The 27,339-nt window shown below is 36.8% G+C and overlaps 1 protein-coding gene across 2 annotated transcripts; it reads right to left on the bottom strand.

Annotated features, from left to right (window-relative positions):
• Nucleotides 1–85: 85 nt before the first annotated feature.
• On the bottom strand, nt 86–27,339 carry vstm2a (V-set and transmembrane domain containing 2A). Of its 2 annotated transcripts, XM_053635738.1 has the most exons (5): nt 26,884–27,339; nt 25,903–26,090; nt 6,812–6,862; nt 6,367–6,700; nt 86–1,572 (listed from the first exon to the last, which is right to left on the bottom strand). In XM_053635738.1, the coding sequence occupies exons 1-5, from the start codon at nt 26,987–26,989 to the stop codon at nt 1,496–1,498; spliced, it is 756 nt and encodes a 251-aa protein (XP_053491713.1). In that variant the 5' UTR covers nt 26,990–27,339; the 3' UTR covers nt 86–1,495. The 2 variants fall into 2 exon arrangements, with proteins under 2 accessions (XP_053491713.1, XP_053491705.1); XM_053635730.1 differs by lacking the exon at nt 86–1,572 and having other exon boundaries at nt 5,652–6,700.

The raw sequence follows: 27,339 nt of genomic DNA, 5'->3' as shown, positions 1-27,339 counted from the left end.
TTTTTTGAAATGTGTTGTGGCCATGAAATTAAAAATTACCTTATTTTTTTCTTAAAATGTTGTATTAACTCAGTTTAAACAGTTGATATGTTTTCTATGTTCTATTGTGAATAACATATGGGTTTATGAGATTTGCAAATCATTGCATTCTGTTTTCATTTACATTTATTTACATTTTACACAGCATCCCAACTTTTTTGGAATTGGGGTTGTATTTTGATACACTGATAGGGAAAAAGTAAATGAGCTAATGTATGAGTAATGGATGCGCTAAAAATTAAAAGAGAGTGACATTCTTGATACACCATGGTTTTACTGTTTTTCCTTCCAATGGTGCAGTATGATTTAGACATTTTTCTGGTATATCAAATATCAACTGGATAGCCATGGTGGAAATTCAATGATCGAGTGTAATGGAGTTTGAAGCAGGAAGGCAGATGGTCAAGACTTTGTGGAAATGAGGGTATGCTTAGAATATCAAAAAGAATATCACCATATCACACTCCATTTGGTGGAAATAGGATGAAATACCAAAACACACATGCACTTAAGCATCTTTAGTCAATAAAACAATAAGATATTCATAGGTCCACAGACGTTGACTTGAGTATTTCCCGTCACATATTTTCTCCTTCCTGAAAATAAAGAAAACTTTCATGCAATATAGAAAGAGGTCTGTATTTTCTGAGTTAATTATCAGCTAATTAGTACATGTCCTGGCATTATTTTTTTTAGACATGCACATGTCTAAAAGAGTTTTGTTGTCCTTGAAGACAAACCAAGACTAACAGGTTGATAACAGAAATAAGCTCACATTTATTATGCAAAATAAAAAAAAAAGAAAAGAAAAACAACAAAATAAAAACCCTACAACAACAAAGGAATAGCATGTGCATTTGAGCACAAACAATCTGCATAAAGCAAAATCAGGAAACTTCAAAGCAGATTAAACAGCGCAGAACATCACATAGTTAAGCAGAACTCCGATCCAGCCACAATATTTACTTAAAAGTCAGTGCTGCTATATTCACATTTACTTCAGTGTCCTTGAACACATAATATTCCAGGATGGATGCAGGCTGTACACAGTCCAAGAAGGTTCAAAATCATATTATTATATATGTATCTGTATTTATATTTATATAATACACAAATATAAATTCTGTCCGGGCTTAAGAGCATCTTATATTAAATTCACAGCTGGATATGAACAGAAAGAAAATACAACCAAATTATTCATAATATCTGGATGAGAAATAAGTCCATAATTAGTTCATGTCCATCCAATTTTAATATCAGGGTCACCAAATACATGTCCAAGATTACAGTCTTATGCTCTAGGCCTTATATTTTTGACCAAAAGTGATTCTGGTATAGATAATTATAACATTGGGTGCAGAAAACTGGGGCAACGGTGGTGTCTGTGCTATGGAAATAGCAGATGATTTTTCTCTTGGCTTTAAAAGAACAGTGAAAGGGGAAAAAGTGTCCCAGACTATAGCAAAGCTCCCCTCACACAAACACTAGCAAAAAGCAGCAGAGTGAGTCCATAGCTCGTATCTATCCTGGTACCTGGAGAAGAAATTACAAGCACATTTGTTATCCTAAAGCTGACAGAGCAAACAGTAAACAGTGAATCTTAGGTATCAATTACATCCAAGTCAGCATTCATAACTTATCATGAAGCACATGCATTTTGCCAGGTATTGATCTTGTTATCTCTATAAACCAGTAAATTTTCTGCAAATAAACATGTTGTGGAATCCTGGAAAGGCCTGAATTCTGATACCTATTTCCACAGCTAGTTACACAAAAGAAGACATAGTTATGGGTTGGGAACTCAGCTCTATCTGAATATCTAGCAATCCTGAAATTCTGGTAGTGCTATAGTACAGAGGCTTTATCTAACAGTCTAATCTAACATGTGTCACTTTGGAGTCCTGTATTTTTTTCCCCTCAGAGAATAGAAAATTGTATCAGCAGGTTAGGAAATGTGCCCATATTTTATTTCAAGTTAGCAAGGTCAAAGACAGAGAATTATAGTTTTTCAGCTATACAATTTAAAAAAAAAAAAAAAGTCTCAGTTTCTCATTGTCAGTTTTGAGCGTGTGTGTCTTTCTGCGTGTCACTTTCCAAGGGCAGTAAGTGAATGTAAAAGACCCCCCCCCCTTCATTCTATTTTTTTTTTTTTTTTACTAAATCCCTGTGAGGGCTTTAATGTCAGAATTAAGGGAGTATATCCGGATTTATCAAATACATAACTGTTCTCCTGAAGTATGCTTGCAATTCTATTAACATATTATGCAAAGAGATGATTTATTAATGAGAATTTTGCATAAGAGGGAGTGAATTAATGGATATTGTAATGGGACTCATAAACTAGAGGATCCATTCATGTATTTCCATCAGAGGCATCACAACTTGAAGTAGAGGCAATTAAAATGTATGCATTTATTAAAAGATAAACTGATTGACTGACAATAAGGAACTAATTTAATTATCAAAATTATGGTAAAAATATAAGGGGAGATGCAATACAAACAGCTACAAAAGAGAAGGTAAAAGTTAGCAAGAGAGAGAGAGAGAGAGAGAGAGAGAGAGAGAGAGAGCTGTATATGTAACCATAAAACCCCTAATAAAAAGGCAACATTGAGGAAATGGAAAATGAAATTTTCTGTAAATCACTGTGACATTTACGGGATTCTTCCTATAAACCAAGCACTTTGAGAGGAGGAGTGTCTAGGGAGTTTCTCTCAGCAAGGAACAGAGAATAGAAGGAAGAGAAGAGGGAGATACAAGCTTGTGACCTCATGCTCCTCCCTGCCAGATTTCATTTGGCCCATGGTGATCAACTGAGCAGGAGCTTTGCTGCGTAGAAGCAATCACAGTTGGCTGAAGCATCCCATGGTTTCCTCCTCCTCTTTATAGAGAATAATTAATCATTTGTCTCTAAATCTCCACCCTAGGATACTCTGTGACAAGAATAATGTAACCTAATGTTACATCATTCCTGCAGGCTGTCTGAGTCTGCCGATTACATCTGCACTTTTATATGATGTTGCATCTGCACTTTTATAACCAGTTCTGTCCAATTAGCTATAACTAGAGTCAAGAGTCATGTCAGAATATCACGGCCTGTAATTAGAGCTTGCTGATCTTTTAGATGGCTTACTGTGGAGGTGTAGTTAGGTAAACATGCCTGAAGCATTCCAGCACTGCAATGAAGTTAGTGATAATTAAGAATCCAGTATATAGGAATTTCAAATTCAGCATTCTTTCATCTTAGCAAGTAAACGTATATTGAATATTGTCAAATTTATCTAGTATTTCACATTATACGCTTGCAATAAACCAAATATAAGATTATTAAGCCGATTTCCAGACATTTTTACTCATTTCAATCTTAAAATTGTGCTATTCTACTGGGAGATCATTTTGTTCTCTTTCTAGATTATACATGTTAAACATTAGCAAAATGTTCTTCCCATAGAACATTTCAAGCTTGAAATGTGTAAAAATGTATAGTATATACCATGCTGTGAAAAAGTATTTGTCCCATCCTGATTTCTTCTGTTTTTGTGTATATCTCATACTAAATAGTTCTATATCTTCAAACGAAATACAACATTAAACAAAGACAACCTGAGTGACCACACAATACAGTTTATTTATTTATTTGTTTGTTTGTTTATTTATTTTATTGAAGCAAAAAAGGTTATCCAACACCTATCACTCACGTGAAAAGCTAATTGCCCTTTAAACTTAAAATCTGGTTGTGCCACCTTTAGCAGCAATAACTGCAACCAAACGCTTCCAATAACTGGAGATCAGTCTTTCACTTACTACTAGGACTTACTCCTATGCTTTGGATCATTGTCTTGCTGCATAATCCAGCAAGGATTAAGTTGAGTTTCAATTTATGGACTGAGAACTGGACATTCTCCTTTAGGATTTTCTGGTAGAGAGCAAAATTCATGTTTCCCTCAATTACTGCAAGTTGCCCAGGCCCTGAAGCAGCAAAGCATCCCCACACCATCACACTTCCACCACCATGCTTGACCGTAGGTATGATGTTCTTCTTGTGGAATTCTGTGTTTGGTTCATGCCAGATAACGGGACCCCTGTCTTCCAAACAGTTCCACTTTTGACTCATCAAACCAGAGTTCTCCCAAAAGGTTTGAGGATCATTAGAATTCAGATGAGCATTAATGCTCTTCTGGATTAGCAGTGGTTTTTGCCTCTCCACTCTTCCATGGATGGCATTTTTGCTCAATGTTTTTCTGATAGTCATGAACAGTGACCTTTTTGATGCAAGAGAGGCCTGTAGGTCCTTTGATGTTGTCCTTGGCTCTTTTGTGACTACATGGATGAGTAGTTGCTGTGCTCCTGGAGGAATTTTGGAAGGTCGGCCTCTTCTGGGAAGGTTCACTACTGTGCCAAGTTTTTCCATTTAATGAGATATTGGCTCTAACTGTGGTCCTCTGGAGTCCCAGAGCCTTTGAAATAGCTTTGTGACCCTTCTCAGACTGATGTATTTCAATTACCTTCTTCCCCATCATTTCTGGAATTTCTTTCAATTTTGGCATAATGTGTTACTGGATAAGATCTTTTAACCAAATTCATGCTGTTGAAAAAGTTCTATTTAAGTGTTGATTTCATTGAACAGGGTTTGCGGTAATCAGGTCTGGTTGCGTCTAGTCCAGCTGAACCCCATTATGAATGCAGTTTCGTAGATTAGGGGAATTAGTAACTATGGAGGCAAATACATTTTCACACAGGCCCTGTTGGTATTGGATAACTTTTTTACTTCAATAAATAACCAGTATCATTTAAAAACTGCATTTTGTGTTTCCTCAGGTTGCCTTTGTTTTATCATACATTTTGTTTTAATTTTTGAAACAATTTAGTATGAGATATACACAGAAACAGAATAAATCAGGATGGAGAAAATACTTTTTTCATAGCACTGTATAAATTTTGCAGTGTGCAGGTATGTATAAATGTACTATACAGTATACAGCCATTTTCTTCTCTCTCTGGATCTGTAGATGATGTGTGTGTGTGTGTGTGTGTGTGTGTGTGCCTGCATGCATGTGTGTGTGTATGACAGACAGCGTGTGAAGCTTGTCTGCCATCCCCATGCGAGATTGAGGTGAATATCAGATATTCTCTTAGAGCAGAGCTGTTCACCATGTTGAACTGCCCTTCCAACCTTTCAGCCATCTCTGACACAATGCACAACTGGCCTTTCACCAGGGCTTGTCAGCTTGCAGGATCCTTACTAACATAGCGCTGAAACACATGGTGTACGATTTTAATCTACATTATTGTCAATCTAATTGTGGATCAATATAAAAGGCACTTAAAGGTTCATATTTATTAAAAGATAAAAGTTGTCTAATAAAACAGGCCTATAACAACCTACTTTTACTTTTACAGTCTTGTGTGAAGCAACCGTTTCAAAAGGAGTCAAATAAATTTTCTATTACGATCAGCACTATTCCCCTTATGCAATATCTACTTTATCAAATTGATGAGGAGAGGTATGGCTTTTACTGGCAGGTGAAATGGCCTATAAAGTTCTTTACAGGAGCTCCAATAAATTCCATTATAAGTTGCAGCAGTTCGTATGAAGCAAATTACAAAACCTATTAAGTTTTTAAAGTTACTTTTAGAATTTGAATTTATGAATGAATCTAGTATTTAATGGTTTTTTCAGTAGTTCCAGATGAGAGCTTTTGTGCCTGATACATTCAGTAAATTGTGTATCAAACTTAATTATCACTACACAAGGTTAAAGTTTCGGCTCTGCTTGATCATCCCTCAAGATAAATGGAAGACATGCATCATGACTTTTCTCTGGCCTGGCATCCAGGTGGTGGAATAAACTTCCTCTTGCTGTCTGAATAGCTGAGTCACTGTCTGTTTTCACACAAAGAATGAAAACCTCTTCAGTAAGCACTTAAAAAGCACTAAATTAAAATTATTAACTCTCCAACAAAGTTTTAACTGACAGTATTATTTAGCTGTCAGAAATCTGACCTATTTATACTAGCATGATGTGCTTTTTAATGGCGATAATAAAGCACTTCTGTAAGTGTGGATAAGGATGTCTGCCAAATGCTGTAAATGTTACTGTAATAAAATGTAACTTTAATAACAGCTTAAACAGACTTTTAATACCTGAATATTCAGAGTTGGACAATAGTGAAATGGCTGCCAAGTTATGATTTCTTGAGGTTTAAGGAAGCCAAAAGAAATTAAATTCTCCTTTATACTTGCCTCTATAACCCTTCAGTAGTAAAAAATAAATAAATAAATAAAAAATCTTGTGAATGCAAACTCCCTGCCAGGAGGCACTCTTACCTGATCCAGCACTGTGTTTGACTGTTTTGGACTGTGAGGCCTGCGAGGTAGAGGAGGACTCGGAGTGCTGGTCTGAGTTCACACCGTTGCTGTCTTGGCCTAAAGCCGAGCTGCTCTTACGAGGCTTCTTATTGGTCAGGTGCAGTGGTGAAGTCTTCTTGATGAGTCCTCTACGGACTGTTGCATTGACCTTTAAGTAGGCTTGGGCCTTGTACTCCTTCAGTTCTCCATAGTTGGCGTCAGTGACTCGGCACTCATATAGGCCCTCATCACTCTTGCTCACCCGTGCAATTTGAAGCTTGTGGGAAATGTCATTGCCTTGGACTTTGACTGTCTGTGAGAGGAACAGGTAGGTTTAAATAGCATCCAATCTGTCAATCATTCGTTTTAATTTCCAATTTGATTTGCATTTTGCAATGAATACCCATGAAAAACATCAGCTTACACTTATTTTAGTTCCTTCATCATCTGGGTCAGGCTCTGGTATCAGCTTCATCTAGAATTTAACAGAAGCAACAAAAACATGAAAGGCTGCCTTCAGGTTTTCATAATTTTAATCCACCTTAACAGTTATTCATACACATCTTACATCAACACCCTTCACCCTTCACGTTCAGCCCACGTCATCTCTTAATATTCATGCTCTGAAATACTCATTTGCAAGTCATAGTACCAATACAGCCTATAAATGTTTCAAAGACTCTGTAGCTTTTTCTGTTCAAGGGAGAGGAAAAGACATCATGCAGTTTCTACAAGGCATTTCTTTCTTGACAGCTAAAGGGAACGCTGGTTCATTAGAACAGTCACAGCGACAGATGGCAGCTCAAAAACCTTTTTTTCTGCTATTTAGGAAGTTTAAAATATTCAAAAAGTACTACATCAAGGAAACAACATCAGGAAAAAAAAGCCTGTCACACAGAAGAGGTACAAAGGACAATGGAGCTGAAGAATTTCTGGTATTATCCCCGCACTGATGCAGAACTTGTGCTGCAGGTTTTTAGGTGCTCTTCCTTTGACTATTGCTACCAGGCTCTTGAGGAAATCCCATAATGCTGTGCTGCTCAAGAGATGCTGCAACAAGACATCCATATTGCCTTTACCCCTCACTCAGTGTTTCCCTAGGATAGACTCCTGATCCCATCACCCTGACGAGGATAAAGTGGTTACTGAAGATGAGCCAATAAATGATCAGTGAAAAAAGAGGTTCTTGTAAAATTACTTTAGTATTTCTGAAAGAATTAAGAAAAGAGAATTGAGAATAAAGTAAAACCTATAAAGTCACATGGAAGTTGTCATATCACAGGAAACTAGTGACTACATTTCCCATCCTGCACTGCGGCCTACAAATATGGCCGCCATGCACCGCGATTCCCAGAATACTCACCTTCATTCTAATCACGCACACCTGCATCCAATATCACACACAATCACACCACACATAATAAAAGAGACTGTTCGAACACTAAGTCTTTGTGAAGTATTACGTGAGTTTTACGTATACCAAGCGTTTGTTTCTTGGTTCATGTGTTATTGTTTTGATCTTGTTCTCGCCTTTGTTCTCAATTCCTGTATTGCCTTGTTTATGCCTGTTTGCCGATCGCCTGACCTTGCTTGTTTATGACCACGTCTATGTTTCACAGTTTGGATTTGTCTGCCTGTCTCTCATATAATAAAGCTCTTATCCTCTTATCTGCATTTGCACCTACCTCCTTTACTTTTAATTATGTGACAGAAGGACATATATTCAAGCTATAATCTCTAACCCTTCTTCTAAAATGTTGTATTTTATCACAATTACCTTTATACAATTTACCATGAACAATAAATTGGACCTCCAATACATTTCCATTCACATAAACACAACAAACACAAGCTAATTGTGATCTAATGGATTTCTAATTGCAGCCCTGATGCATAACATCCAATAGGGAGTACAACAACTTGCTTTAAGAGTGTTAATTTACTGCTAAGTTGAATCACTAGCTTCTGTCCCTGCAGGACTGAAATTGATGACATCCGATTTACCAAATACAATTTAGTGTAGATATATACAAAATTACTTTCAAACTAATTTCTTAACCACTCAAATACAATACAGTAGTTTTGGGAACTGCAAGGCAACCCTATCTCTATACACAACAACAAAATATTTTTTACCATTCATATGTAAATGCATCACTGTCTATGGAGCCACCAGTCTCAGAATGTTCTTGATGGACCACTTCTGATTGTTGGCCCTTTACAATAGGCTACTTCATTCAGAAGACTATGTCTTGCCTTGTGTTCAGCGAGATTAGCTTCTTTTAAAAGGTGCCCCATGATCACTTTGCATAATGCATGAGGCTCTGAAGTCTGAGTGCTAAATTAATGTCAGAAAAGGAGAATAGTATCAATTCTGGTATAAAAAAAAGGCATAGTGCCTATGAATGGCTGTGGTTGTGCAGCATTTGTACTTCATTACAATGAAATTAAGGCTACGAGTCTCCTCATTCTCTGCTATATTTATGAATCCTTGCCCCTCTTTTAGCAAGGATATAATGCAATCTCAAAGACTGTTAAATAGCATAGATGAAAAGAGAAATACCAAATAAACGTTACATAGCTTTTATTGTTGTGGTTTGCCCTATTTATGCAAAATGTAGCACAGATACATTATAATGGCAGCGCCAGGGCTTTAGCAACCACTGGACCAGATGAACCACAGCTGAGTAGACATATGCTAAACATACTCTCGTTCACACATAATGACCTCAGGGCACCGTGGAATAAAACAAATGTGTGTGCATCTGCAAATTTCACATCATGGCCTCGACTAATTCGAGGCGAACAAGCTCTGGACTTGCACTTTTAAGAGCAGGGACATAAGAGCTAATTATGCTCTCGTATGCACTTAAGCAGTTTTCTTAATAATCACACATCAGGATGTACATTTAATGACATTTAACTATGCTGATTCCGATCTAATTATCTCTCGTCATCAGGAGTGGCCTGATAGTCTCCTTTTATCAATCATGTTAATACATCAAGATTTGTTAAGTTTTAATGTTTTTCACCCTAATGGAGAATATCAATACAAATGGTTTGCTTAAATATATGTTAAGTATATCATTGTCTTTGCAATGAGGAACTACAACCCACAGTATGCTTTAGAATAGCCATGCTATTTCTTTTCTGTTCTTTTTCACTGCATGATACTGCACAACATGTTCACTGGTAAATGTTGAGAGTCTTCCCAAATGATCCATGAATCAGAAGCGTTGCACAAAGAACAGGTACAGCCCTGAACTTTTCTACCCTTGTCAATATTTTCATCATTGGAAATCTTCTCCTGTAGTCTACTTCCAATGTTCAATGTGTCTTCAAGCCATCAAAAGTATGGTATTTTTTCCACTGACAGTCCTTCATAACACTGGCAACACATCCACAGAAATCTCAGACATATAACTTACTCCTTGGCGGCTCCTGACAGCTATGAACTTAATGAATTTTGGTAGCTTGCAGACATGTGTGTGTGTGTGCGTGTGTGCGTGTGTGTGTATACATATTTCACTTGCACTTTGGTGTTGATGTTCTGTTGATTCAAGTAATAAATCTCTAAGCTACAGAGAATTGCTGTACATATGTAGACATCTTGTAGGAAATAACTTGTTAACTTCACTGAGTCTGAGAAGAGACAGATGTTGGTGATTGATTTTATCTCAGGTATAGAACAAGGGAATACTTGTCACATTTGTTCATGACTTCAGGGTATAACATGGCTTACAAATCTTGCATGCTTGGTTCAATTTACTGAGGCTTTGAGCGCTAAAATGCACCTTGCTTTGGGAGTACAGGGAGAAATCATAGCTTTAATAAAACGAATCGTAGAATGTTGTGCTTTAAATATAGTTGTGGATGCATATTGCACTGTTTAGATACATAGACATAGTGGGGAGTGGAACTGCAGTTAAGGATCTCTGCTAAAAAGGTCTTTTGATTAACCTTAACCTCAAAAAACTCCACCCTTACAAACAGTAATTATGCTTATATTGAAATATTTGTGATGTGTTTAATGATTCTGGTGCTAATTTGTTGGTTGGTGCAGTATTTGTCATTATTCCTGTGACAAGTTATTGGTTGATGTGTGGATGTTACAAGGGGACATTGCTAGCAAAGATACATTGATATTTAATAGTGAAAAAAATAACATAGCACGTTAGCACGTTTGCCTCACACCTCCAGGATTGGGGGTTCGATTCCTGCCGCGGCACTGTGTGTGCAGAGTTTGCATGTTCTCCCTGTTCTGCGGGTACTCCGGTTTCCTCTCCCAGTCCAAAGACATGCATTGTTGTCTGATTGGCATGTCCAAAGTGTCTGTAGTGTATGAATGGGTGTGTGAATGTGTACGTGATTGTGCCCTGCAATGGATTGGCACCCCGTCCAGGGTGTACCCCGCCTTGAGATAGGCTCCAGGTTCCCCGTGATGCTATAGGATAAGCGGTAAGGTAAATGGATGGATTGGAAAAAAAAAAAAAAAAACATTCAGCAATCTCAAAATAAACGATAATGGTCAGGTTTCACTGTTAGCTCCTAAAACCAAAGGAGCAAAAGCTTCTCTTCTGACTCAGAATTTTCCAGAAATGGTCAGTGTCATATTAATATTAATGCAAATTCAATATAGATTTGGTGGAGACCTTGATCCAAACGTTGGACTCAAAGTTCCAAAACACAAGGCGTATGGAACATAGTTGTTATGAGTTACAGCAAAGACCCACTCGGCTAGTTAGTGATCTATGTACAAGATGACAAGATTGATGGTGTTGACGTTGGTATTAGCATGAAGGCTGAAGCTTTGTAAGCTGAATTGTTTGAGAATAGTGTACGATGAGAAAGTGAAAGAGCTGGACCAAAGGACAAAAGCACTGCTGTATCGCTCTTTTAAGGTAGAGAGAACGCAAAGGCTAATTCTCACAGGCAGACAGCAGGCTGTCGAACAGCATTGTGGGTAATGTAGGAATCAATTAGTGGCAAGTTTGGTCGCACCTCCGGGGTTGGGGGTTCGATTCCCACCTCCACCCCGTTTACATATTTTCCCCGTGATTTGGGGGTTTCCTCCGGGTACTCCAGCTTCCTCTTCCAGTCCAAAAACATACATTGTAGGCTGATTGGCATTTCTAAATTGTCCATAGTGTGTGAATGTATGTGATTGTGCCCTGCAATGAGTTGGTACCCCTTTCAGGGTGTGCCCTGCCGTGTGCCCTGAGTCGCCTGATATAGGCTGTATAGTATGCTCCCTGTGACCCAGTGGAGGATAAACAATACAGAAAATGGATGGATAGATTCAGGGTGGATTTTTTTTATTTATTTAACCCTTAACTGCTCAGCTATATGCTTGTATTCTGTCAAATTAATAAACATAATAAAAAAATTAAACACACTTGATGAATTTAGCACTTACATTTATCATGAATTTTTAAATTGAGAGATCACAGAAAGCTAAAACTAAGTTCACATAAACACTAGAATGTCCACAGGCTTTATGATTGCACAAATAAATCAAATACCACACTGGAGCACTTCCTTTTTGCTGTCTGTCAGCACTGTGCTGAATGAAACGATGGTGCTTTTCTTTGTTCTTTTAACTTGATATTCTAAGAAAGTGCATGTGTTGCATTATTTAAAAGCTGGACTTCACTTTATGGATTGAGTCTAAATATAAATTTTTTTCCATAGGTTATGAAGAGTTCACATACAAGAAGGAAAGCCATGAATGCATATTCTCAGAATTTTAGGGAGACTATAATAAGCTGCAGAGGAAAGTTTCATCCTGTGGATTTTTAATTGAGTGGTACACTCACTCACTCTCATTTTGTGTTAAGAGCTAAAGCAAGAAAATACATTTAAATACATACCTAATTACACATGCAATCACATTTCAGTGTACCCCTAGCTAGTCTATATACTGTAAGTCAGCACTGATATAATATTTGTTGGCATGTAGATCAAACATACCTGGAAATACTGTTGAAATGCAATTGTATTCACAAGGAATCATCAAGATACTTTGTTCTCAAAGCGTCTCACGAGTGCTTTAACATTTTTAAATGCCCCAAATGCAATACCCATTTCTCAGTCAATCATGCATTTATCAAAGTAATATCCATGTTGAATTAAAGTTCAATGTGTGCCATGGGATAAGGTGCTGAATCTTTATGTGGGCAAAACAAAAGTATTAAAATGAAGAATATGTTCTGTTATGTTTTTCATGTAGATCAGAGGTTGCGTAAGTGTGGGCTGCAGATTGGCTCAGAGTAGATAAATACAAAATATAGTTAGCAATAAATAAATAAAATCTCTATACTGTAAAAGGATAAAGATATTAGATATGATATCTCTATCATACGCTATCATAACTAAATATCACATATTAGATAGCTGGTCATTTAACTCACATCTAAATACTCACACCTAATTTTCCTGCTAATTCTAAAATTATAGTCATTGTTATGCTCACATAGGGTAGACCATATAATCATTTGGTGCTTAAAAGACAAATGAGGTTAGTCAGTGGAGTCCAGATGAAATAAACTTTTTCAATCTGTTGGGAGACACCTTCAAAAAACCTTCAGAAACAACACTGTCTACAAAGACATTTCTCAGGCCATGGCAGAGCAAAGAAACAGTCAGTCCTGACTTCAATGCCACCGTAAAATTAAAGGCTTTGAGGAAAATACAAAGAAGCTAAAGACCACAGTAATCAAAGTGGATATAACAAAATCACTTGTCCTTTTTCTGAACAAATAGATGTAATCCTGGTTTATATACCCAGTGGCCATCCACCCACAGTACTTGACAGCTCTGTGGAAGACGTAACAATGGTGTCCAAAGATTGTATTTATTTTAAATGTTAAAAAGTCATATGTGGAGCAAAATATGGGTGTGAAGGGCAGGTGTTCACATACCTTTGGCCATAGCACTATATGGCCAAAGGTATGTGAACACCTGACCTTCACACACACATGTGCTTGCTTCTATAATAGTGTCCACTCTTCTGGGAAGGCTTTTCACTAGCTTTTGGAACATGGCTAGGGGATTTGTGCTCATTCAGCACTGATGTTGGGCAAGGAGGCCATGGATGCAGTTGATGTTTCACTTTATCCCAAAGGTGCTCAGTAGGGTTGATGTCAGGGCTCTGTGCAGGACACTCAAGTTCTTCCACACCAATCTTGGTAAAGGGGCATTGTCATGCTGGAACATGCCTGAGCCTCTTAATTCCAGTGAATGGAAATTGTAATGCTATAGTATGCAAAGACATTCTAGGCAATCTTTGCTTTAAACTTTTTGGCATCAGTTTGGGGAAGGTCCACATATGGGTGTGATGGTCAGATGTCCACATTCAATTGCCCATGTAGTGTATCATGTCAAGGTTCTGGCATTTTGGTCTAAAATTACCTTATAAATAAAAATCGGATATGGGTCAAATCTTACATATATGGAAACAGGTGGGACAAAATATCAGATCTGTGTCAAAATATCAGAATGCACATCAAGGCCCATAATGTAAATGAAGCCAGTATCTTTTGGAAGAATGGTGTTAATCTCTCCAGTATAGTTTCAGAGACTTGTAGAATCTATGACAAGGAGCATCGAAGCTGCTCTGGAAACTCGTAGTGGCCCAAAACCTTACTAACACATTTTATACTGGCTACTCAGCAGATGCCTCAGCAGGTGCAATTAACATTGCCCGGTATGAGGTCATTTAGGATCTGCAGATGTGACTCACTATGACGGGAGAGACACCCAATATGATTGATGGCTTTTGCCTTGAACTAGACATTCTATCTGCCCATGACTGACAGCCTGGAATGAATTATTTCACTTGGATTTGGAGTGGTTTCGCTCCACATCCTTCCCTGAAGCACAATTTTTTTTTGTCTGAGCTCTATATATGTCTTATGTCTTTGCTGTCCCCTGACCTTCTGTCTGGTCCACAAAACACAAAACAATACTTCACAAATCCGAGTTTTTGCTGCCCAATGCAAAATAAGCACTCTTTTTCATTTTATAAGAAAGTTGACATCTCTACTGCAGGTATTTTCATGTTGAAAATCTTCAGATGGATGATTTCATCGGGGCTTATTCATTAGTACAGTACCATTCTTTTTCTATTAGATGGTGATATTTTATGCTGAAGAATTCTGGCACTTGATCAGTTTTCTTTTGTATAGGGATTTAAATATGCAAACTTTTAACCTTGTTTTATGACTTAAAATCACTATGTCTACATGTTGGATGAGACTGAAAAGGAATATTTCACTCTCATGCTAATATTTCTGTTCAATACATGTGATGCTTGCTGAAACATTTAATTCCCTATATAATGCCTGTAGAATCAACTGTCAATAACAAAGATGTGAAGCTGCTCTGACATGGAGAGAACCAAAATCTCTCTTGAGTGTTTGTGAATACCATATGATTTTGGTATAGCTATACTGTATGGAAGCAACTACATTTCTACAATGTTGTGGCCATGATACTAATCAAACAAAGTGAGCTAACAACAACCAACACAAATTGAGAGAGCTGAGCTAAAAAAAAAAAAAAAAAAAAAAAAAAAAAATTGTGTTTTTTTTGGGTCCCCTGGTGCTAATCATTTCACCATTATTCTTGTTCATGTGTAACTAGCTAATCCACTGTGCAAACACACATACACAAAGACACAGAAGCTTGACAGAATTAATGGGGGCAAATGTTAGCTTGTGCCACATCACTGTTAAATTCTTGATTCTGATTAGTAAGAAGATGTTCATTAACTTTCTATATACAGTAACATCACAGTTCTGACAGGAGTGCCGGTTGAAATTCAAATCACATGTTTATAATGTTGTGCTTGTTTACTACGTTATCATTTCTATAAAAGGTTAAAATGTACAATGGACCATGCTTTAATTAAAAAAAAAAATGCAATCATTGGCAAATTGCTGCTTGGGACATGCTTCATGTTGGGCTGCCATTGTTTATTTTCCAATAACAGCACTTCTAATTGTGTTTTATTCCATAATAAAAGAACAGCAAATTGAGACCTTGGAATTATAAGGTTCTATATGACAATTTTGTTTAGTTTAAAATATTAAGCCATAAAGTTGTAGCCCTCAATAAGGCCTTAGCATAGACAAACTTTCAATTTTATTATTATTTTTCATAATTTTCAGCAATAAATTTGTGCATAAATTCTATACTTACTGTATTGGAATAAAATAACACCTTTATAACATTTTTTTTTGCAACAAAAATGTTTGACATAACCCTATAATAATCTAACTCTACATAATAATAATAACTCTGCATAATTATGATAAGTCTACATTATCTTAATGCTAGGTCAAATTTCCTATTTTCCTTTTTTAATTTCCTAAATCTCTCCAAAATATCTACTAAATCACCAAATACCATGTTTTTATGTGAAATCCATGATTCAGATTGTGTTCCACATTGTGAACATTAAAGCCAATTAATATTAAATGTTATGATTGCATGATTGCATAGCACTATAATATAACAGGTTTTTGTCCATGCAGTAAAAACCTTTGTGTACTGATTTTTTTTTTGTATCTTTTAAGACTATTATTTACATGGTACTTATAAAGCACAGCTGTGAAAAGCCCACAAATACACACAATGCCATTTAATCAGTGCTCATCGGTTGCTGCGCAATACAATATGCTTTTCCTACCCTCTGCAAACGACTTTCACACAATGAGGCGCAGTGGCAATTACAGCTTCAAATCGACATCCTTAATCAAAACAGTGTGGCAGTTCCATTTGAGCAGGCTGCATGAGCCGAAGCCCTCCTGAGTGAATGCATTTTATTTGGTGGCAGGAATGAGAGGCAAGAGGCCCATTGGCAGAGCAGAGGGCAAGAGGCTAAACCCAGAAGGGGGTCAAAGTCATCCCACACATCAAACTGAGCCGTCTGTGTTTAATCTAATCTGCCACTTTTATGTGTGGGCACTCATCTCCTTTACGGCTGCAGGCAGACGTCCACAGGCTTCTCTTCCAAAGAGTCACAATTGGCTCTTAATTCATCCCATTATAGAAAATGGCTGAGGGGTATTTAGATAGGGACTGTGTTATAGTTTAGCATAGGAGACTGAGAAGACACATATGCTGTACAGTATTTGCCCAGAACATGGGGCATATCAGGTAATAGATTGAATTCTATAATAGTCCTAAAAGCTATGGCAAAAAACTTAAACACTACAGCTACACAAAATGAATACACGAACATCTATAACTTATATAATTTGGCCTTTTTTTCAATAATAAAATGTAAAATAAAATTGTGAGGAACAATTTAACATTTAACATCTTTTGCCTCTACCGACTTTCTCCTCTAGGGCGAATCTAATGATTATTCCCTGATACAATAACAACAACCAATTTAAATTACAAATAAGGAATTTGATAGGGAATATGTTATAAACAAAAAAACACAAGAAACACAAACTTTGTGGATTTAAATGGATCTTTCTCCTTACCTCTTTATCCAATTTTTATCATCATTAATCTCACCAAGCCAAAATTAAAGAAGATAAATTTAAATGGCCTCATTAATAATAATAATAATAATAATAATAATAATAAAGCGCCTTTCAAAGCGGCTTCTCAAAGCGCTGTACACAAAATAAGCAGTACACAAAAAATAAAACATATAAAAGTTAATAAGAACAACAACAACATTAATAATAATTATTATTATAAAATAATCATAAAAAAGACATCAGCAGTCAAATGCAACTTTAAAAAAGTGTGTCTTGAGTAGACCTTTAAAAATGCCAAAAGTCTGAGCTTCCCTGAGTTCAGGAGGAAGAGAGTTCCAAAGTGAAGGAGCATAGACAGAAAAAGCTCTGTCAACCATAGATTTTAGGTGGGTTTGTGGAACAGTTAACAAATCATTAAACTTTGAAACTGCTGAACAAATTTTACTACTTACATTGAAAAATATCAAGCTTCTACCATGAAAGGTAATATGATGCTATAACATCAGCATGAGCTTGTGAGTGCGTTATTTTTTAATGTTTGTATATCAATGATGAACTGATACTGTATGTGATATGAGATTCATTTCATGGTGTTGCAGGTGTGCATGGAAAGAAGAGAGCATGGTTCACTCTTGTGATTTCTATCGTTCACGCTTTTAATTCATTCATGCATGAATTTGCGATAAAGTTCACATGAACATGGCACAAAATGGCAGTAAACCTTTTTTCTGAATTTGGTCTGATGCCTTTATTGAAAGTATAAATTGGCAAGTAATAAGAAGGAGAATGTACTGCTGCTTTTCTTAAATATGAACATGAACGAGATCTCATTTTATAGCCTTTCAGTTCAGAATTTTACAAAAGACAAAGAATTCCTTCCTCACTTTAGAGCTTGTGACATTTGCATGCTTACCACACTGACTTCCTCTAATCCTATGCAATCGAATGCTGATTATCTTGAGATTCTAATCAATATAACTCCATGAGTAATTTCCAACTAAGCTTTGGATTCTAGTCTGGTGCTAATTTCACAATTGAACAAAACAGCAGTATCTTCCACTTCCTTTCCACAAGTGACACATGAACAGTGGGAGGCAGAGCAGGATGACTGAACACAGATTTGCTGACACAATACAATCAACACAACCGGGTCCAGAGAAGCGCATGCAAAAGTTGGTCATATTTATTTTACTTATTTTAAAACAATGCAATATAACCCAAAGTTGAATACAATAGTTTGGCATCACAAGCAGTTCTGTAAAGCATAATGCAGGCATGCACATTTGTGCATGTGGCAAGAACAGCTCTATCCATGTTCTTGCAAGGGGCTGAGACAGATCAAATGCAAGTCATTCACTAATTGGATGCCCTCGTGCCCACTGTCTTCAAAGAGAACAACATTTGTTTTGATCTAGTAAATTGAATTGGACCACGCTGCTGGCATCTTCACTGCATAGTGCATGTTCACTGAATCCCCATCCTCCTCCCCCTCCATCCTTCTGTCCACTCATTTTCTTTCTCTCTCTCCCCATCTCTTCCTCCATGCACCACACACACACACTCTCTCTAGCTTCTTGTAGTATCCTTTGTCCATGGTTATTGTGAGAAAATCACTTTTGTGGAGTCATTATAATTTAAGACCGCACATACACCACACGTACACTGCAGATGCACTCATTAAACACTAAAGTCACACCAATTCTTATTTGTCTGCTTTCAGGAAAAATTGACTTTTCACCCATGATATATGAGCACGGTCACTGAAATGGCTTCTAAAACAAATCTTAGCCTTTCGGCAGAGTAAGGGCATCCCTGAAGATAATTTCACCTCATAGGGTTTTCTTCTACAGTTCATTGGTGGTTTTCTCAATCTATTCCCCTCAAGTGGCATTCCATAGTTCTTTTGGGTGTATTTGCAGTCCAAACCGTAATTCCAGTCCAGATGCGAGATATTTTGTGATTTTATTTAATTGTCAGAAGTTTGTAGTTATGTCTGAAGTCAGAAGTCAACTCTGAATATGGTCCTAACACTTTATTCCCAGTATTATTCTTTTTTATTATTATTTTAAAAATATTTTGTTTTGCTATGTATAACACTTTTAATGCCAGTCCTCTTGTTGAAGTTCAACCCACACCAGCATGCATTCCACATGGAGGACAAACATTTGCTCTGTCATGCTGCTGCACTCACAGATTATTAAGGTCAAATGTCATGACATTTAAAAGCAATCAAACCTAATCAGCCATGCCAAATGTTGTACCACTGCAGAACAAAATTTGAGGAAAAATATTTATATTTCAACCACTACGGTAATCTATTCCTGTCATCTAAATGAGGAAATTGTACTGTACTAATGTTTAATTATGCTCTCAGATAGATTTACTGAGAACATCATGAACATCTCCCAATTATAATCTAATTGGTGCACATATACAAAATAGGAAATGTAGGATCTATTGTTTAATTAATGAAATCATGTATTGCATTTTAAACTCCACAATATTTTTTTTTACCCAGGTCTTAAAGGTCAAATGTACTGTGTGTTCTTAAATCAAGCCAGCTATATATCACATAGACGGGCTCCAATAAACTTTTCAAAGAAGTTCTAATGAAATTATGTACACTAACAATGAAAACAAACAAAAAGGCCCTGATCAATGACTTCTTGTTCTCTTTTTGCTGTTCCTACACTTTCTTTTGTAGTGCACAGCAGTATTGTAAACTATGTCTACGTGTGCAAATACAGTTCCCTCTTGGATCAGTTCTTAGTTGAAATTCTATTAACTGCCATTTGCAAAGACTATGACATCCATTCCATTACAAATGTCCACTGGGAAGTGTTTATAAGTAATGGGAACAGAGATAAAACCAATCATTTCAGTTCCCATTTCCAGCCATGTATTCTCCAGTCAGTTAGTCATTATATATATATATATATATATATATATATATATATATATATATATATATATATATATATATATATATATATATATATTGCCATTATCAAATGTTAACATTTTCATTGTATGAACTTTAAGGTAAGCATGCTGTCTTTGCTTTGCCAGTTTCATTGTAATTGTGCACTATTTGCACAGATCCATTTCCTGATAATGCAAGTAAAACAGTAACATGATTTTATTACAAACCCAAATCGGTTTAGTGGTTTCTAATATGATGCTTTAAATGACTTGCTTAGAGAGAGGACCTGGCCATAGATCAGCATAAAAAGTCTCTTTTTTTTAGACCCAAAACCCATCTGCAGGTAACAAAATGATCAGGACAATGACAACACCGATTGTCAATGTGTCTCCTTAATGAGGAGCTGGTCGATGGGAGCAGTTATCAGAGCCAAGCATTTTCATTGAGCTACCATCCTTATTGTCATCAACCATTGGGGTTAGGGAGCTTGCTAGAAAATTGACTGGAGACCAGGCTGAATGAGAGAGCCTGAAAGATGGATTTTGTATTTACATGTAGCTGTGAAGGGTATGCTCTCTAAATCAAAATTCATGTTTCCATAGAAATTAATGTTGTCTGTTAAGCAGACTGTCTCTGCAAATATGCCTCCGATTCTTGTTGGGTTCATTAGTGTTATCAAATCACTGAACTATCATAGTTTAATCATTATTCTGAAATTATTTGACCTATGCAACATTTCTAAATGTTTTCTGTCACCTAACAGTAATTTAGTGTATTTGTAAGTTTTGCTAACAGTAAATGGCTTGTTTTTCCATAATACTTTATTTATGTACAGAAGGTTTCTATGGCACATTGTTTATGTAACTGTATATTCAGTAGCCACAGGGTTTTAATTATTATTTTAGCTTATTTGTTTCATGGTTCTCTTTGCAGTTTTTGAATAAATGCTTGACTGAAAGCAACCTTACTTACATTTTCAGTGTTGATAAATGGCTCTACTTCAGATCTGTGTCCATTTTTATACCACCATTACCATTACACCTATATTACTGGCAAAAAAAAAAAAAAAAAAAAAAGTATAATAGTCAATTAAATCACAATTATTTGTATGAAAATTCATCATCAGCCGAAATGTAATAAGCAAGGCATAATATTCAATACAATTTTGACAATTATACACATGCTTGGCAACTCAAGGCCCACACAGTGTTCCTATTTGAGTACTTGCAAAAGGTAATAGCAAATTTATCATATGACTGAAAATTAGCAACAAAACAAATAGTAACTTTGTAATTCATGTTTTGCTGCATCACACAGAGCATCATTTGTACATTATGGATTCATAGATGCTGATGTTTTTGTAACACATTAGTCCACCACATTTTCTACAAATATTGGTGGACTGTTTAGCTAGAGTATGTTTGATGCATTTTTAGTCACAAACAATTCCCAATGATGCAGGCTGTCCTATACTCTCATTGAAAGATATCGACATTGATGCTTATGAAACCTGCCAGTACATCATTTTAAATGCTTACCCTCATGGCTTTGTCAAGTGTTTGAACATGTTCGGTAGGCATCCCTGAATAACTGCCACACAACCACATATTGGAAATGCACAACTTGATGGTGTGTCACTTGACCCCTGCCCATGTTACTTTTCAGGAATTCCAAACGAATTTTTGGTGATCTAGTACCACAGATGCCGTGTGAATCCCAGCTGTCCGGGTCATGGCCTTGACTACTAGGCACATGTTTGATCTACCAGTCAGAAGCACCATAATGCCTAATTAAACCATTGACGTAGGATTGGTGAGGGTCAAAGTAATCAAATGAAACTGCTCTCAAGATCTGAACATGCCAATACTGCAGATGAGTCAATCTGTATGAGTAATCTGCTGGTGACTCAGCCTGGTTCACTAAGCTCACTTTTGTTTTGTAGTCTAATCTTTGGTTTTAATGTATATTAATGCATGACATGACTACACTAATATACATTTTATGCAAGAAATTTGGGGGACTGAGTGGAAAGTAAAAATAAAGCATACTTTATCTGGTTTAATGGTTTAAAATGAATATGCAGTGTATTATGCATGGTATTCTCTTTATCCAGAAATGTAAAATCTCAATTCACCCTCTGGTGAATATGGTTTCCCTAAAGCATAGTTGCAAAAGATCATAAGAAGACGTGAGAAAAACGTACACATGTAGGACTGTCATTTTGTGTAAGCAAAAGAACAGCTGATGTGTCCCTGTTGTGGTACTAACAGCTATGAACTGCTCTCAGAATTAGGATACAAGGATATTTTCAGGACTAGCGAACATGATTTCTTCAAGTAGGACTTGTCTGTGGACCAACATTCCTTTCAAACAATTATTGTGAACTGTTATTATTAGTGTGCACATTCTACTTCTGCCCTCTTAGCAGGCTAGATAGTTACCAATACTGAGTACTAAGAGCCTTGATTTAAATTAATGATGAAAGAGATGCTGAATAAATTAGGGTTCAACTCACAAGCAGAATAGTGATTAATTAATTGATTGACGCAACATGTGGTCAGTGTTTTCAACAAATAAATTAAATGCAGAGCCGTGCAAAAGTTTTCTTGTCCGGAAGCTGACTGGTGATTTTCAAGTGGCTCAAGAAAGGTGCTGTAAGAGGTACACACTGATGACATCAAATGGCCGTAATTAACAGAAAGGAATGTTACCCCAGGAATGACATTTTTTTAAAATCCTGCACAAGCAGGGCCTTTCTCATTTTCAAGGAAAAAAATACATTAACACCATACAAAAACACATATTTTCATTACCACATCATCTGATTTACTGTTGACTGTTGCTTTTGCTGAAGTGTATTATTATTATTATTATTATTATTATTAGATTATTTTTTGTTTTCATTTGTGGAACAAATACAATAACATCGCCAATGATGCTAAGCAGAAATATACAGAATGGTGTGAGGTAGGGACTGGAGCTGATTTCTTTCTAACCCAGACCGTAGATTCATGAAGGGTATCAAGGTGAAACACTCCCTTGATTTGGTGTCCACTGAGATTTATTTAAATCTGCTTTGCTCAGACTTTCAAAACTTATCACCAGCAATAATTGAGAAGCAGCATTCATAAATACTGTACACTCACAGGTGTCATAAACATGAAACAGGTGGATTACTTTCTCAATAATTCATTTTTAAAATTGCCTTGGGAGGAAATACTAGAAGCAAATATACTAAGCATACATTTTTTAGTCAAAGTACAAATTATACAAAGGGGCAAATGGCTAAAACATATGTTTTGTGCTCCTTGTTCTGAATGAAAGAACTGTCTAATGGCAAGTGAAGCTTTTCTGTTTACCAAGGTTGCTGTTTGGAAGAGACATAGCATGAACATTTGACTTAAAAAAAGAAAGCAATTAATCTGTAGGTTCTTATGTGTATGCACAAAGGTTTTATGTCTACGATGACACCCTATTCTATATGGCATTCAATTTCATCACCAGCTATCACTGATTATACTTGAGAACATCAGATTCACCCATTAGGATTTTGACAGCAAAGATCAGAGCAAACAAAATCCCACCACAAGCTGGTGTGAAATATTAAGTACACCATTACAAATATTTAAATGAGTATTTCTTCGTTAATTTTTAGTAAGAGTTTAAGATATCAAATGGCTCTTCACCTGTAATGTTCAGACCCATGCACAACATCAGCTTTATATTATGCTTAACACAGCATCACTGCTGCAGTCCACATCGCCAGTACGCTCAACACAAATTCATATTCATATTCTTAATGGATACCCTTCATAGGTGAGCGCTTTTAGTGTAACATCTCCGAGCACATTTGCAGTAGTGACCCATCTTATTACTCTGACTTGTCAATAACATATTTTTACAGAATACCTCTTCAATCCATGTTTTTTTCAAAGCCCCTGCTCAGCAGAGACCCAGCTGCCTGTCATATGAAGCATGCTGCTCTGGAAAGAATGAGTTTCTATGAACAATGCCACATACGGCACAGCAGCTATTGTCATTCCAGATCTGAAATTGATAGAAATCGTGGATCAAAGCCTCAGCAATATGTGCATGATGAGTGACAACAATAGTGCAGTAATAGCGGTATTAAACCCAAGCAGATTTTTCTGGGGAGAGAAAAAAAGCCACCTTCGCCTCATTGTGCAAACCAGGTGAAGGGAGAACCCTTATGAAAGGAAGCAAGCCTGCTCTTGGTGTCAGTGATGACAAACTGTAAAATGCCCCAAAATACACAGTGACTGAGTGAAGGCTTAACACAAGCAAGCAGTGGTATTACTGCAGTGCCACTGACTGCAATTCCACTGTAATAAAAAACTGCTCTGATGACTTAATGGAATGTCACAACAAGTCATGGCATTCGCTCAAAGTGATTATGAAGCACTGAGACAAGGTTAAGTATATCTGTGCCTTTCTAAAATGTGAGCCACAAAGCAGTCTTAGACATGATAAGGTGTAACACAGATTACAATTTGCTTTATAAATAAGCACAGAACATGTCACACACTACAAATGGGTGTCACAGTGCTTTTGTAATGCTGTCACAAATGTTTCAGAATCAGCTCCTTTTAGAAACATCACAGACGCAGACTGTCACACACAGACTTGTTGTCATTCAAGCAATGCCATTACTAATAAGCCTGCTGGAAGCCTAAGATGCCATCTCCAGATATGCCTCAGTCCTACATCCTGTCCTTCAAAATGAGTCCAGTTGCCTCATGGCGAGTATGTCACACAAATCTATGGGGATCTCAAGAAAGGTGAGACTTAAATTTAGTGGGACCCATGCTGGTGGAATCTCAGTGACATTGAATCACACTGACAGCTTTGAGTATTTTATATAAACAGCAAATTATATAAAGACCATATGTATATGTATATGCATATGATGTTTTTTTTTGTTTGTTTGTTTTGGGTTTTTTTACCAGCAAAGAAAGCAGTTCAGTTTGTGGTCTATACAAATTTGTGCAGCTAACTAAATAAATAAACACAAAATACAGACTCACTTTACATTAAAAAAAAAACTGAGATTAAACACCACAAAATGCAGCAGGTATCTGAGCTCTGTCAACCAGGAGGAAGAAAAGGCATAAGAACTGGTTCTGCAGTAGAGAGAAAATTGATGGTTTTGCATTTCAGAGCATTTCTGCACAGTAGGTATACATGTGGTAACTTTACAAAGCAAGGCTTTTCCAGTCGCCCAAGTCAAGCAAATCAGTGGATGAACATAATTAAGCTATATATGTGAAGACACACCTACTCCACCTGATCGATTAACTTATCCATATTTATCAGCAGGCTAATATTCAGTGAATGCCGTAAGATCACTTTATTTCAGCATTGGCCTATTGATATGAGCAAATTGCTTTATTAAGTGAAATATGTTCTTAGAGCAGAAAGCATCATGATCAGTTTCGTTAGACAGCACAAATGCATACTCACTGAAGCCACCGGTGTTGACATACCTTTTAAATTGTTCGTTTGTGTTAAGCTTATAGACAAATGATGTATTATATATATATATATATATATATATATATATATATATATATATATATATATACATATATATATACACACATATATATATATACATATATATATATACACACACATATATATATATATATATATATATATATATATATATGTATATATATATAGTGTTCATAGATGGTGTTTTTTGCGGAATATTAGCTGAATGATAACACAAGGAAAATTAGTACATTATATACATGAACATATGCATCTATCAATCTATCTGTCTATCAGTGAGCTCTCTGTTCATCTTTTGTATTTGAAAAAACTCGTACAGTTGTTATCCTCCTAACTGATGAGCCTGCTGAATTGTTAAAATATCACCTCCAAATATAACATAATCCAAAATCCTTTGAAAATGAGACAAAGTGGGGATCTGAACAAGCATGTGTGTGTGTATATATATATATATATATATATATATATATATATATATATATATATATATAGCACACCATTCACCATTCACAGATTTTTTTCCCCCCATCATCTTGTACCGCCATATCGCGTGATTACCTCGGTCTCCTCCTCCTCCTCGTCCTCCTCCTCATCCTCCTCGCTGGTTCTCGGCTCCTCAGGAGCGCGGATGAACCACCACTGGATCTCCAAGTAAACGGAGGAGGTGCCGCTCTGGAAAGCGCACGCCATCTCAATGTTCTGGCCCTCCCTGGCAGTGATGTTTGATGGCAGATCGGTGAATCTGCCTGCGAATCAAATGCGCCCATACATGAGCCATCGCAAATGCGCAATAGAAAAGCACAGTCTGTTGCGCTGTTACTCTTTAAGGTTAGTTAAAATGCAGTCGAATCATATTATTCATCATACAGTAAAAACTGCTCAGTAACGCTCGAGATTAATACAGATTCCAGTTGCGGACGAGTATGGGTTAATTTACGGGGGGACATATTTCATATGATCCTTTTTTTTATAATTATTTCCCACCAGCAATAAATACATAAATAAATACATAAATAATCAGTTTAGATTGATGTCTATACAAATTAATAGGCGTCCACATGGTAAATACTGAATTTTGCATCCACGAATCGTGTTTGTTTTTTTGTTTTGGCTGTATGTGAGAAACCGAAGCCCAAAATCAAGCTTAGCTGCTGCACATCCGACAACTTGAGATGCAGCTCGCGCTTGACGCCCCTTCAAAGTTTATTCCCTTACGTTTAACGGCAAGAGAGAGCATCACGAGCTCTGGCAGAAACAGCAGCATGCATGGTCACTAACGGGGCACGAAAAGGCACGTTATTCAGTTATCCGAAATCAACAGTTGTTACTAATAACAGGTTACATGCCCTAAAAAATCATCATTCTACCAGTTAATCTGCGAATCACATCAACTGAGTTTAACAATCTGATCGATTTAAGAGCATCCTCCATGACCACCAAAGAAAACATCATTCTGATTAAAATGTGGTCTCAGAAATATTATCTATCTCGTTATTTTTTTTTTATTTATATTTATTATTATTTTTTTTAATCGCTTACCTTGAAGAGAAAATCCGATCTGGATCGACAAACAGGAAAAGAAAACCAATCCAACAGAGTCGTGTAAGGTCCACATCGTTTCCATATGACGGAGAAGGTCTCGCATCAACCGGGGGGGGGGGACAAAAAAACAAAAAAAAAACAACAACAACAATGTGTTCCGAAGAAAAATAAAGAAAGAAACTGTCGTTTTGTGGGTGTTAAAAATAATTCGATGAAATGTGGTTCGAGTTTAAATGACGACCGTGTTGCATCGCTCTAACTTCAGGCTCGGATGCGACTCCCGGTGAAGTTGTCCGCTGGTGCTGCTGGGCTCTGTGTGCGCGAGCCGCTCAGATGGATGTGAGAAGAGGCGCGATGCCTTCCCTCTCGGCGCGCGTGGTCGCTGCTGCTGCTGAGACGTCAGCGCGCGCAGCTCCCGCCAACGGCGCCAAACTACTGACTGCTCGTCAGACT

This window comes from Ictalurus furcatus, chromosome 1, assembly GCF_023375685.1.
Source record: "Ictalurus furcatus strain D&B chromosome 1, Billie_1.0, whole genome shotgun sequence".
Classification (NCBI taxonomy): domain Eukaryota; kingdom Metazoa; phylum Chordata; class Actinopteri; order Siluriformes; family Ictaluridae; genus Ictalurus; species Ictalurus furcatus.
This window is presented reverse-complemented; position numbering and strand designations above follow the sequence as displayed.

Coding starts and splice junctions, on each gene's coding strand:
- vstm2a (XM_053635730.1), bottom strand. CDS start 26,989: ATGCGAGACCTTCTCCGTCATATGGAAACGATGTGGACCTTACACGAC. Junction 6,863..25,902: donor AGGAGGAGGAGGAGACCGAG/GTAATCACGCGA, acceptor GTTAAATTCTAG/ATGAAGCTGATACCAGAGCC. Junction 6,701..6,811: donor ATGAAGGAACTAAAATAAGT/GTAAGCTGATGT, acceptor TTCCTCTCACAG/ACAGTCAAAGTCCAAGGCAA.